The sequence below is a fragment of the Saccopteryx bilineata genome, chromosome 4 (genome assembly GCF_036850765.1).
Source record: "Saccopteryx bilineata isolate mSacBil1 chromosome 4, mSacBil1_pri_phased_curated, whole genome shotgun sequence".
Lineage (NCBI taxonomy): Eukaryota > Metazoa > Chordata > Mammalia > Chiroptera > Emballonuridae > Saccopteryx > Saccopteryx bilineata.
In genome coordinates this window covers 6,602,038-6,614,516 of record NC_089493.1, presented here as the reverse complement: position 1 = coordinate 6,614,516, position 12,479 = coordinate 6,602,038, and the positions used below count along the sequence as shown (strand labels likewise).

General features: G+C 52.7%; 1 protein-coding gene across 5 annotated transcripts in view; it reads right to left on the bottom strand.

Annotated features, from left to right (window-relative positions):
- The window catches only part of BCL11B (BCL11 transcription factor B), a 101,137-nt gene extending 92,270 nt beyond the window's left edge, over window positions 1–8,867 (bottom strand). For 2 of the 5 annotated variants that reach the window (XM_066273581.1, XM_066273583.1), the window contains exons 1-2: window positions 8,773–8,867; window positions 6,642–7,671 (exon numbers count right to left, since the gene is read on the bottom strand). In XM_066273581.1, coding sequence (XP_066129678.1) covers window positions 6,642–6,699 — 58 coding nt within the window. In that variant the 5' untranslated portion in view covers window positions 6,700–7,671; window positions 8,773–8,867. The remainder of the gene's footprint in view (window positions 1–6,641; window positions 7,672–8,772) is intronic. The other 3 variants (XM_066273579.1, XM_066273580.1, XM_066273582.1) reach the window with 3 other exon arrangements.
- Between the last annotated feature and the right edge of the window lie 3,612 nt (window positions 8,868–12,479).

Sequence of the window (12,479 nt, the reverse complement as noted above, 5' to 3'; positions counted from 1 at the left end):
TAATTTTGTGTGGCCTGGGTTTTCATTATAGTAAGTACAACAGCTCAGCCTGCCTAATTCAACACCCAAGCAGATTATCGGCTGCCTCAGAAAAAGAAAGAAAGAAAGAAAGAAAGAAAGAAAGAAAGAAAGAAAGAAAGAAAGAAAGAAAGAAAGAAAGAAAGAAAATCCTTGAATTTCACCAACTACACAAAAGACCTGCATATGTCAAAATGCTGGACGGAAAAGTCCCCGCGAAGGTAGCAAGCACCATTAATCAGACCTCCGATCTGTTGTCACTTGCCAGTAAAAAAGATGCTGTCCCCCCCTCATCCCCATCACTGGTTCATGCAAGAAGTGTGTCCGTCAGCTTTCACGTGTCTCCGAGGAGCCCGGTCTCGGTACTTCTTACACACGCCCTGGGCAAACGACTGCTCATGGGGGCAGTCCACACACAGCGCTCCTTGGGGAGGGGGAGGACGGGAGTAGATCTCAGTGACTATGGGCTCCCTGAGACGGAGAGATTTGTGGGAGCGGGGAGCAGGGGCTGGGGGGACACAGACAGAACACACAGGACTCCAGGCCTGCTCGTAAGTAAAGAATGCTTCGAAGTGACAAAGCCATACCCGGAGGAGCGGGGTGACACAGACATTCATTCCTGGTATTCTTCTTGTGCCCTCTCCCCATTAAAAAATATGCCAGTGTCCCTGCTGCCACGGACACCACCTCCAGAGAAGGCTGCTTGGCGGGCATCAGCAACCTGACTCGGCAAGAGCAGGGCGCAGTCCCCAAACAGCACTCTTTTCCCTTGTCTTCCCAAATGTGACAACAGCGTTCAACCTAGAGGCCAAAGGTCCTTGGAGAGTTTCAGCTAAAGGCAGGACACCTAGCCGGACAGCCGGAGGGTCCGTCCCCGAGCCGTAGGAGATGCAGGAGACAGTCCTCAAACGTCAGGAGCCTTATTGTTACCCCCCCCCCCATCTATGTATTTTTTCAAGCTTTGTCCTCTCCATGGACTGCGTGTAGTTACAGCTTGTGAAACTCCCAGGTTCCAAGGCACCGGATCAGGGATTTCTAAAATGAATCTTCTTTTAACGGTTTTCTACAGGCCAGAAGCCACTGCCCAACCCGCAGCGGCGGGCCGGGGGACGGTGCCACTCCATCTCCGAGTTGTCACATGAGCCCACTGCCGTGGTACGCTCACAACTGGCTCGATTCAAACATTAAATGAAGTAGAGAAATCATCAGATAAATTGCCGGCCCTCTGTACCGGAGAGGGAAGGCTGCTCTCCGGCTGATGACAGCGCCTGGCTTTTGTCTGACCTAATTTACTTGCCTTTCAGGTTAGAATAAAGCACACGTTCCTGTCGCAGGGTAACCTCTCTGCCCATGTATTGAACTCGAGCACAAGACTCGGGCTCACTGTGATGTCTCCAGATTTCTTGAACTTGAAGGCATTACAGATCCAGAAATCAATGTGATCAAAAGCACACATAATTCCCCAGCATGAGACGGCATGTATAGGGGAGAAAGTCACATTAAAAGCCACCCATTAGGAGCCCTGTTTGAGGGTGAAAGGTTTTAGCAACGCTGGGCTGAGCAAGCATACCTTCCCTTCCAAACAAAGTTTCACACGTTATTTGAGTTGGTATTTTATATCTTTGGGGAATGGTGCTATTTTCTTTTGTACAGTGGGAATATTACTTAGTAAATGGAATTGAGAATCCCAGTGTTATAAAATCGGAGCTAGAAGGACCGCCGTTCATTAAGCTGCTGCAGGTACAGGACTCCCCAAAGCAGTGATTCTAAGCTGTTCCCTGCCTCTGTGACACGCAGTCCGCAAAGGGACGAAATGATCATCCTTCCCAGACCCCACCCCCCCACCCCCCCCCGCCGCCAAGTCAGGAATGCCTCGGCAGCCTAAAGGAATTCTTCAGAAAGTCAAGGCCACAGACTAATCGGGGAAAACACACCATTCAAACCCCACCATTTTAATTGTTGTTTTTTAAAGAGAAAGAAAAGAAAAATGCCCCCATCTGCCAAGTGAGGGCTTGTAAATCAATGCTGATAGCTTGAAAATAGATTTCTCAAACTTATATTCTCATTTTGTCCTGCTCGAATCTCTGCAAGAAAATCAATATTACAACTTCATACTTAGGACATCTTGCGGCAACGTCAAGGGCCTGGGCTGCCTACGGAAGCCCATTCCTAGCCCATTGTAGCCAAGGCGCAGAGCCATGACACGGGCGCCGAGCGCCCCCTAGCTGCCAAGAGGAGCCAGGCGCGGCTCGGCACTTCAGGCTTGCCATCCACCAGAAGCCAATGCAACTGAAAGTTTATTTTGGAAAGTCTTTTATCACAACAAGCAACAAGGATTGAAAAGCGATGGGGAAGGGAGATGAAAAGGAAAAAGGAAAAGCTGGTGCAAGCCGTGTTCGAAGCGGAAAGACAGTGCCAAGAGCTCAATTCTGATAAGGTGCTGGAAACTGGTGCACCTGGCAGCCAGAAACAGGTATCTATCTGTACAGGGACTATTCTGCCTGCTCCATCTCACAGAAGCATCATCGTGGTCAAAGGCCCCCGAGGTTGGCCGTTCCTTCAGTCCGGAGGACTCGTCTGGTCCTGCACAGTGGTCAGCAGAGCACCACACCCAGCCCTCTGACCTCAGCCTCTCTCCCGGTTCCTGAGGCTGGTTTCCCCAAAGCACTGCATTCGCTCCAGCACTTGAGAAATGACTTGTTTTCGGTTACGAAATATTTTGAAGGCCAGACAAAAATCACCAAGGCCAGAGCACAGGCAGATAGCAACCTTTTCTCTTCAAAAAAATAAAAAAGAAGAAGAAAAAGAAAAAGAAAGAAAATTAAATCAAAAAGAAAAGAAATAGATATCTGTACATAATATAAAGAGAGGCAAAGAATATACCCTTTAAAAAGAATACCCTTTAAAAATATTAGGGGTTGTTAAAATATGCTCACGGCTGTTTTCTCTCAGGTGTGAATTACAAATGAATAAAATCAGCCTGGCATAACACCTTTGATGAACACATTTTATTCTCCCATGGAATCAGAGCAGCTGACTTATATCACACTTCTAATGACATGGGGTTTCCTTCTGTGCAGAAGGGAGACAAACTTCACTCCCCCTACCAACAACCAAAAAAAAGAGAGAGAGAGAGAGGTCTATAGCTTATGAAATTTATCGGAGGCCCACTTTTGGAAGATCTGTAGACAACTGGAGGTATACAGCCATACCCTGGGGAGTTTAGATCATTGTGAGCAGAGCCTACAGCAAAACCTAATCTAAAGGCAACCGTGGAATTAACACAGCCTAACTTCCGAGTCAAATATTAGGTCTCTGGTTGTTTTGCAAAATTGTGAATTCATACAGAAAATCGTTCATCTGCCAAAGAAAGCTGTTGGGGGGTTGTTGAAAAATCACCTTCACTAGGGTGCTGCCATTCCCCGTGGACATGCTCTTTTCTTCGGAAAGCCTCAGCTCCCCCATGGACTGTGTCCGCACGGCTCTCCACCCACCCTGACTGGCACAGCCAGCTTCGCGCCCTTCCCTCCGCCTGGTGCTCACTGTCCCTCTTCTCTCCCCTCTCCTCTATTGTCACTGTGTTGTTTTGTGTTTGTTTTTATTAATAGCTGTGTCTGTCCTCCGGTTTGAAAAGCCATATCCATCTGGGTCAAACATTTTGAAACAAACCAGAAGCCCAGGTTTTCATCCCCAGCTGTCTTCCACACTCTTACATACCTCCCTCCTCTTCTCACTGGGCCTGTCTGTAAATTTAACCAGCTCATTATGGAGCCCTTCAACACCACCACCACCACCACCAAGACTATCTAGGCTGTGCGTGTGCTCTTGGTGCCTCCCAGACCACCAGTTATCCGACATTGCATCATCCTTAAAGAACCCGAGGCTGCTGCACCCCAGGCCGGCAGGCGAGCTGCCACCCAACTGAAGCTGTACCACGTTGTAGGTGGGTTTTTTCACATTTAAAATCTAAAATGTGAACCCCAGGTAGGGGCTGTGACAGCACCCATTTTGCTGGCCAGGGCTCCTGAGCACCTTCAACCTACAGCTCCTTGACCACTGTGGAGGGGCACATCCACAGGCCATGTAGTCTAACTGCACCGAGTTCCTGCCTTCCCCCTGCCTGCGCTCCCACCTCCCGGATGACACAGGACAGACAGAAAAGCCAGCTGCTTTCTGATAATAAATAGCCTTGTCTGGAAACTGGTTGGACCACTCTCCCCGCGTAAGCCCCTGCACATGCTTTGGGCTCCGTGTGCCCTGACAGGCAGGCAGGATGCCCTTTGCCCTCTGTCTCCTTGTCCCCACCTCCCTTCTCCTTGGCTTCTCTTTTCCTTCCCTGCCTCTGCTCCAATGCTGAGACTCAGGACAAATGAAACACAGGATGTCACACCAGGCCCCCCTGACCCCCTACAACCCAGCTGCCACCCTGCTGGTCTGGTCGGGGCTTCCTCCTGATGTCCCGGGAATGCCAGAAGAGGAGAGAGCAAAAGCCAAGCACACCTACCTGCCTCTTCCCCCTGACACACAACTGCAAACACGCCTGGCTGCTTTTTTGAAGCTGCTAGCTTAGCAATGCATCCCCGACGATTCCCCTTCCACGACCACCCCCAACATTCCCCCTCCTCAAAAACAACTCTTGCGATTATACAGAAGCTATGTGGGGGCAAACCGCCTCTTGGAGAAATCAGGCATCTGCAAGCACAGACATGCTAACGACCACTCCACCGTCTGAAGGCGGGGGATTACGAAGATAAGCGATTGATTATTGGTAAAGGAGGAAATGTCAACTGGTGAAAAGGAGGACCTGGGTCAAACCAGGCTCAAATCTGGTTGCAAAACATTTTCTTTTAAATGCAACAGCCAAGTCCTATTTCATTTTAGAATGGTGAAAAATAAAGAGAAGTCCTCATTCCTTCCTCCAAAGGCATCCCTCTCCCAAGCCGAACCCCACTTTAATATCTATTCCCCTCCCCCCAAAAATAATAATAAATTCACAAATTCTTACTAAGGTATCTGTTGTAACAAAGGAGAGACGGCAGCAACTGCTCCGAGCAGATGGCTCCTATGCTGGGTTTTCAGGGGAGGGGAGAACCCCTTTATATATTTATATATTTATTTATTTATTTATTTAAATTTTTTAAAATATAACATAAATATTCGGCTCTCGGCCGCCCAGCAGCCAGTCCTCGGCGCGGCTGAGCGCGCAGTCCTCTCCAGCTCCGCGCGGGCAGCCTGGCCCCAGCCCGTTGAGGCGCCCGGAGGATTCAGGAAACAGAATCTGCCCACGGTCTCGAATGCACCCAGAGGATGTTTTATTTCCATTGCAATAAAATTTACCAAAAACAACAATAATAATAATAGCAACAGCGACCCAAACACCGCGAGAAAAAGGACCGCGGAGAAATGTTGGCGCACCGCGAAGCAGCGGCCGGCCGGCGGAGAGCGCTTTGCGAGCCGACCTTCCCCGTGCAACCGTGCAGGCACCCGGAGCGAGCTCCGCGGCAAGCCCCGTACCTGGCCCGCTCGCGCTCACCCTGGCTTTCTCCCTTCTCTAGATAAGCCCAGCTCGGGCATTGCAAGCTGCTGCCACCCTGCCCCTATGCCTGACTTTGCCCGCCCCGCCACTGGCTTGAAATCCACACGATTTCAGCCGATGGATTTCCACTGCGACCTGCCTTGTTTATTTAGATAGAGAAGATGCAAGATACCGAGATGGAAGGATGGGTAAGAGATTGATAGGTCTCTCTCCTTTTCTTTATCTTTCCTTCTTTGTTTTTTATTTTAACTACTGTTTTACAAGCACATCCCTCTCTTCCCACTCCTATCTGACAACCTTTTTTTCCTCCCGTGGCGGGGATTTTTTTTCATCAGCCTCTAAACCCCCCACCTTTTTTGGAGTGGGGGAAAGAAGAGAAGATCATCCCTGGAGACAGCGGAGGTGGGGAGATGGGGAGGGGGTGCCTGAGCCCTGCAAACAGCCGCGCAGCTGGATTCTTTTGCAAATGGGGAAAGGAGGGGTGAGAAAGGCGGCTGCGGAATCTTAGGACCGGCGTGGTCGGAGCCCTTCCCGGCCGGGTGCAGCGCCCGGGGACTCGGATCCGGCGGCCGCCGATGGACCCGTGTCTCCCCCAGCCCTGAGCGCACCCCGCTCTCCTCCGCCCGCGCCATGAGCGCGGACCCACGCGCTCGCCAACTTTTCCCCACTTCCCGGCTCCCCCTCCCCCTCCTCTCCCCCAGCCCCCTCCCCCTCCTCTCCAAACCCCGCCACTAGCGCCGCTGCCGCCACACACGCCGCTCCGAGGGGCGAGCGTCCAGCCGGGCTCAGCGCGCACACACACACACACCTCCTCCAGCCTGCACGCCCCCTCCCCGGCCCGGCACCCGCTCTGCAGGCCCCTGAGCCCGGGGCGCGTCTGACTGCGCAGCGCCTTGACTCCCGGGGCTGCTAAGAAACTTTCCTATGGCCCCCCGCCCCGCACCAGGCTCTGGGCCGACGCCGCTGCCTCTGCGAGCTGGTGGGCCGCCTCGGCGCCCAGCCTGGCTGCTCCCGGCTCGGTGTCCCCAGCCTCGGGCGCTCGGAGCCCCAGCCACCGGCCCCTCTCGCGCATGCCGCAGACACTTACGGGTGATGAGCTCCCTCTGGGACAAGTGCTGCGGGTTGCCCTGTTTGCGGCGGGACATTGCCCCGGCATCTATTCTGGCATCGCCCGGAGAGCTGCTCTGATGGGGGGAGCCGGGGGAGGGGGTCCGAGCCGCCGCCGCCGCCGCCGCTACCGCCGCCGCCGCCGCCGCGCCTTCTCTGCCCCGGTTGGTGTTTTGGTTTTCTTTTTTTTCCCTTCCTCTCTTGCCCTCTCTTCCTCCTCTTCTTTATTTTGCTCTTTCTTCTATGCTGGTTTTTGTTTTGTTTGCAAAAAGAAAAGGAGAAGGAAAAGAAAAACCTCGGTCTAAAATAGGAGAAAGGCAAAAATTAAAAAAAAATAAAAATCTGCTGCTGCTTGCCGCGGACTGGCTGGTTTCTTTAAAAATATATTCTTTAGAAGAAGAAAAAAATCCTTTGCACTTCTTCAAACTGCTTGGCCTCCTGGACTTCCAAATGTCTTCTTGAACTTAAACCGGGTTTTTGCACCGGCTCCTGACACTTTCTTCCAGGGTCTGGTAGGTGGAAAGCGCACTTCTACCAGGAGAGGGGGAAAGAAAAAAAAAATGCAAACAAATAAAAAATAAAAGAAGAAAAAGAAAAGAAAAAACAGCAAAGAAAACTTGGGGACTTGTCTCGTACCCCCTTACCCCGCCCCCTCAAAAAAACCCAAAGCAATGTAAAACTGCCCAGGCTCAGTTGTTTCTGGGTTTTCTGCGGGCTGCCTGTTTTTTTCTCGGAGACTGACCCTTCCGAGGCTCTGGGGGACTCCAGGAGCGGCTCCTTCCCAGTTCACCTGGCAGGCTGGCGCCGGCCGTAGAGGTTGCCGGATCCCCGCGAGCGCTCCCCAGCGCTCCCCTGGCGCCGCGGGCCCGGGGAGAGCTGGGCTGACGGGCGGCTCGCCCAGTGCGCCTGGGTCGGTGCGGGCGCAGACTAGGAGCTATAGATTGAAACGTGAAGATGGCGGAGTCCGGGTTCTCTGGGAGCTCTCGGTCTCTCTATGGCTGGGGCTGCCTCTGTACAATGGGATAAAATTCAAGTTCAAGTGACGTTTAATCTGCACTAGAGACAAAAAGACCCAGAGTCGGAGCACTGGGGGCGACTAGCGGTGGCTTTTTAACATTGTACCCTGTAAGAGAACAAGAAAGCACACACACATACACACTCGCGCGCGCGCGCACACACACACACACGCATACACACACACTCGCCCGTGCGCACACACGCAGTCCAGGCCGGCCACACGTGCAAACGGCACTTTTGTGCACTGATCTCCTCGTGCACTGGCAGCGCAAAAGGGGGAAGGGGGGCAGTGGGCAGGATATTTTTAAATTAAAAAAAAAAAATCCTCTTGTTTTTCCTCCCCTCCTGGGAGCAGGAGCACCCCCTAAGAAGGGGGCGGAGTGCGGTGTGTGTGGAAGTTGAATCAAGGCTAGGCCGCACCCACCCACCAAAAGCTCCTTCGGACTTTCGGGGGGCGCTGTGGAAGAGGATTGGGGTGGGCACTGGGACTGGGCGAGATGATCGATTGCTTCATCTCCCTGGAATAGTAGCTTGGTTGTTTTTACTTTTTGTTTTATTGGGGGATCGGGGTTAAAGTTACAAAAAGGATCTCCATATAAATCCTGATATTACAAACGCTGGGAGAGCCAAGTAGACAAAATAAAAGATACTCTACTAAGAGCATGTTTGGGGGAGGAACGTGAGACCGTGTTGGAGTCCCATTCCGGAAAGAGTGGTCAACCCAAATGTGCGCTCCCAACACCTCACCTTTTCAACCCCTAGGGGATCGAACACGGGCCCCACTCCCTAAGGCCAGGGTCTGTGGGAAGTATGGGGTAGGTACCTGGGTAGGGGTGCTCCACGTGGTAGAGAAACTTATACGTGCTGACCCAGAAGTAGGTGTGACCGGATCTCTCGAAGATAACACTGGTCCCCCAGTTCCCTCCCACCCCCGTTACAATTACTACAACCTGAAAAAACGCTCCCTCCACCCCCCAGTGCTACTCCACCCCAGGCCGGATTTGAAATTGCCGGTCAGACTGGGAAGGACACAGCTGCCTTTTCACCCGTTTGATCTCCAGCCGGCGAGGACAAGAAAAGTGGTGGGGCCTCACCGTGGCGCGGGGACAAGGCAAGGCCGCGGAACTATTGGACATCCCCTTTCCCTGCCCAGGCCACGGCCAACTTCTTCTTTTTGATGACCTGACCTCCTGGGCTGGGCACGCCACGCGGCTGAAGCGCTCAAGCCTCAGGATTTCTCCGGTTCGGGCCGGGAGGCGGCCTGGGCGGGTCGGGGCCTGGCTCGGGGCTGGGCTTGGCAGGCTACCCGCGCTGCACCCACCCCACCCCGCCCCCAGGCCCGGCTAGGGCTGCTTCACCCGAGAGAGGGGCTGGGCCGCAACGCCTCCAGGCGCACCGCCTCCCTCCGGGCCTTTTCTTTTGGGGGCACACCGGGTTTTGGTGCGCCCCCAAGGTCTTGGGTGGGGCGACGGCACCAACAACTTAACATAGCGCAGCGCCCATTAGCCAGGCCAGAAAAAGCTCCCTGCCCAAACCCCACCCCGCCCCAAAAAGGAATAACAATAAAATGTGCCCTAGCATGTAGTTTTTCAGATGGGCTGCAGGGTCACCGGCCAAGCGGGTGCAGAGGGATGGGGTGGGGCGAGTCGACACTCCCCATCCCCGGGGAACTACTCGCAGCTGCCCACCAACCCAAACCCAGACCCCACCTCCACGTGGCCCAAGACCTAGAAGCGCCTCCCTCTCCTTGTAAACCGCCCATAGCGAAAATCTTTCTAGAAAAGTGGCCTAAGTAAGAAAATAATGCCCACACGCACCTTTAATAAACTTCTCTAAAACACCATAAACCGGCCATCCCAATTCGCCCAGATTTTTTAATTTGGGAAAGCAGTTAGGCTTCTTTCTGAGAATTGGCGTTGTGAAATCCAGAGAGGGTTAGCGTTTTGCCCAAAGTCACACAGCGCAATGGGGCAGGTCTGGACTCAAATCGCCTGGCACGCCTGCAGCCCGCGTCGCCTGCGCTCTAGCACCGGAAATCCCGACCGTCGACCCTCGCCCAACGGGGTTGATTACAAGGAAAGGGACGAGGTCTGCGCCTGGGGGAAACTGAGCAGCCCCCTTCAAGAAAGAAGCCCTTACGAGGACTGGGCGACACACTCGGGGACCCCGGCTGCAGCTACCGCCTCCCGCGCTCTGGGGCTGGGGAGGGGGCACCCTCCGCCCCACCCCCAGCAGGAAGTAGCGGGCAGGGGGCGGCACGGGCCACGACTGCCAGAGAAGCGCTTCCTCATTGGCCCCGCGCTGCCCCGACGGCGGGAAGAAGGACGCGCGGGCGGGCCGGCGCAGGGCCGGACACGCCACCGCCCGCCGGCGCGCTCCATCTCGCGGCGGCTGGGGAGAGGCGGCCCTGGCCCTGCCCAGCCCGGCGCTGGCCCCTTCGCCCTCCGCCTCCTCCTCCACCTCCTCCTCCTCCTCCTCCTCCTCCTCTCCCGAGAGGCGGCCGGGCGCAGGCAGCGAGCAATCCCAGCTGCCGCTCCAGTCTCCTTTTTTTCCCTCTGCCCGTCTGGCACGGGCATCATTAGCGCTGAAAGCTGTTAATGTCTGGTCTCACAGCTCCCCCTTTAGTCTTGCTGCTCTCCCTGTCTCGCGTTCCAAGCCGGATCAATAGCCGCCTCTCCGCCGACCTTGACCTCTCTCTCGACCCCGCCGGGCTTCGGCAGCTGGCCCACACTAATGTTTCTCCACTTTCTTGATGCCCAGACAACGAGCAGGTGGGGCGGGAAGAGGATGGCAGGGCTTGGGCCACAGCCGGGTCTCTACCCTTCCTCCGGACGCCAGGCAGACAGGGTATCCAGTACCCTTCTGACAAGGTCACACACGCGTGCGTGTGCGCGTACACACACACACACACACACACCACCCCCTTGATCTGCCAAGCCTTTGTTTAGAATAAAAGTCCCTCCGTCCCCAATAAGGGGAGGAGGAGTGTGCAGGTGTTTAACATATGAAAATAAAAAGGGAAAAGTGCAGGTACTCATGTGGTCCCAAATCTCAGACAGCTTCACACTCATTTCTCCAGCACCTACCTGCCCCAGGCCCACTGTGTGCTGGACCTCGCGCTGAGGCTCTGCAGACCAGCGTCAGATGGAAAGAAATGCCACCTTTTCTGCACTACCTTTGAGAAAGGAAAAAAAAATGCCAAAAAGATTTTTGAACTCACAAATATTTTTCTGCTCTCCTCTTTCTAGATTCACAACCAGCAGATAATCCCCCATATTCTCAGTCACTTTAAATTTCTTTATACAGGAATAATTCAGAAATCAGAAATCACATCCTCAACTCAGTGCATTTTTATGAATCTTGTGTGAGGCTCTGATTCCCTGTGTGTGCTGCCTGCAACACACCATGGGGGGGGGGGGGAACAGATGAAACAGACCCATACCAGCCCCCACCCCCAGCAGAGCTTCTGGGTTTGAATTCTTTGAAGGATCCTCCTCCTTAATTCTTAGCTGAGGTGGGGTCTAGAGGAGATCCTACAATGTTATCTTTGCCTTCTGAGCTGTTACATTTTGTATTATGTGTTTACAAAAATTTGGAAAGACTCAAGATGACTAGTGTCAGTAGAAATGGGAACTCCCAATGTTTCTGCAGAAAATCCATGTGAAGAGAAGGCGAGCCTTTTTGTATTCACAGGTGGAAGGCCAATGCAGGAGCAGGCTGTCTGCTAATGTCTATGCCTCGGGATCTATAAACGCTATTGACTGAGAAGATGAAGATAAATAAAATGCATTGATCTGATCGGTGGATTGACTTGTTTTAACTTTCGAGGAAACCGCAGCAGAGGTACTCAGCAAATCCTATTTCTGTACATATTAATAAGGTTCCCAAGATGGCCCTTGATCGCCTTCCTTACAGTTCTAGAATCTTTAGGAGCTATCAAATTCAGAAGCATAAAAAGACAAAAGAGGTCTTTTGGGCTTCCTGGTACATCTTCTAGAATTATTGGATGTCATTTCTGAAAATTACAACAAATTTCTTAAGTGTCAGAAGCAGTCGATGAAGGCTTTGTTTGCAAGATTTGGGCCGGGGGGCGAGGGGGGGGTGGAGGGTGTCACTGTCACCTACAGCAGAGGCAGGGCTGCAAAACCTACCTTCCAACAATGGTTTGGTTGGTTCTCTGCAGGTACTGAATTTAGTAACAATGGTTCAAACATGATACCATTTGTACCCTATTTATTCCTGTAAGTAACTCTTCGGTTTGATAGAGTAGATAGGTAAATCCTAGGAAATCTAAGAGGTACCATTCATTGCCTGCTGTCTTTATAGCTGCAGCCTGCAATGGGTTAAACCAAAGTCACTGTTCCTGATTCATGTACTATTTTCCTTAAAAAAAAAAAAAAAACACAAAAAAAGCTTAACCCAGCCCTCCATATATGAAAAAGACTCACACCCACAGAGAATGTTCCTAGCTCTGTCCCTGTCATCAGAAATGATATTGAATGGCTCAGTACTAGGGGATCTGGAACTATTTCTACAGCTTTCTCACCTCATTTGGAATTTTCTTGCCTTGCTAATTTTAATTCTTTAGTTGAGTCATCAATTCAAATTTGGTCAGGACTGGCATCACCCAGTTGGTCGACTTGGGAGGACTACTGTTCACAAAGATGAGCCAATGCACCAAACTCCACCCCCTGTGCGCAAGGAGATCAGAGTGACTGTGGGGTGTGGGTGTGGGTGTGGGAGTGTGGGGGCGCGATATAGAGAAAGGGTCTCTCTGCTGATTTCCCTGTTGTCCCGAGTG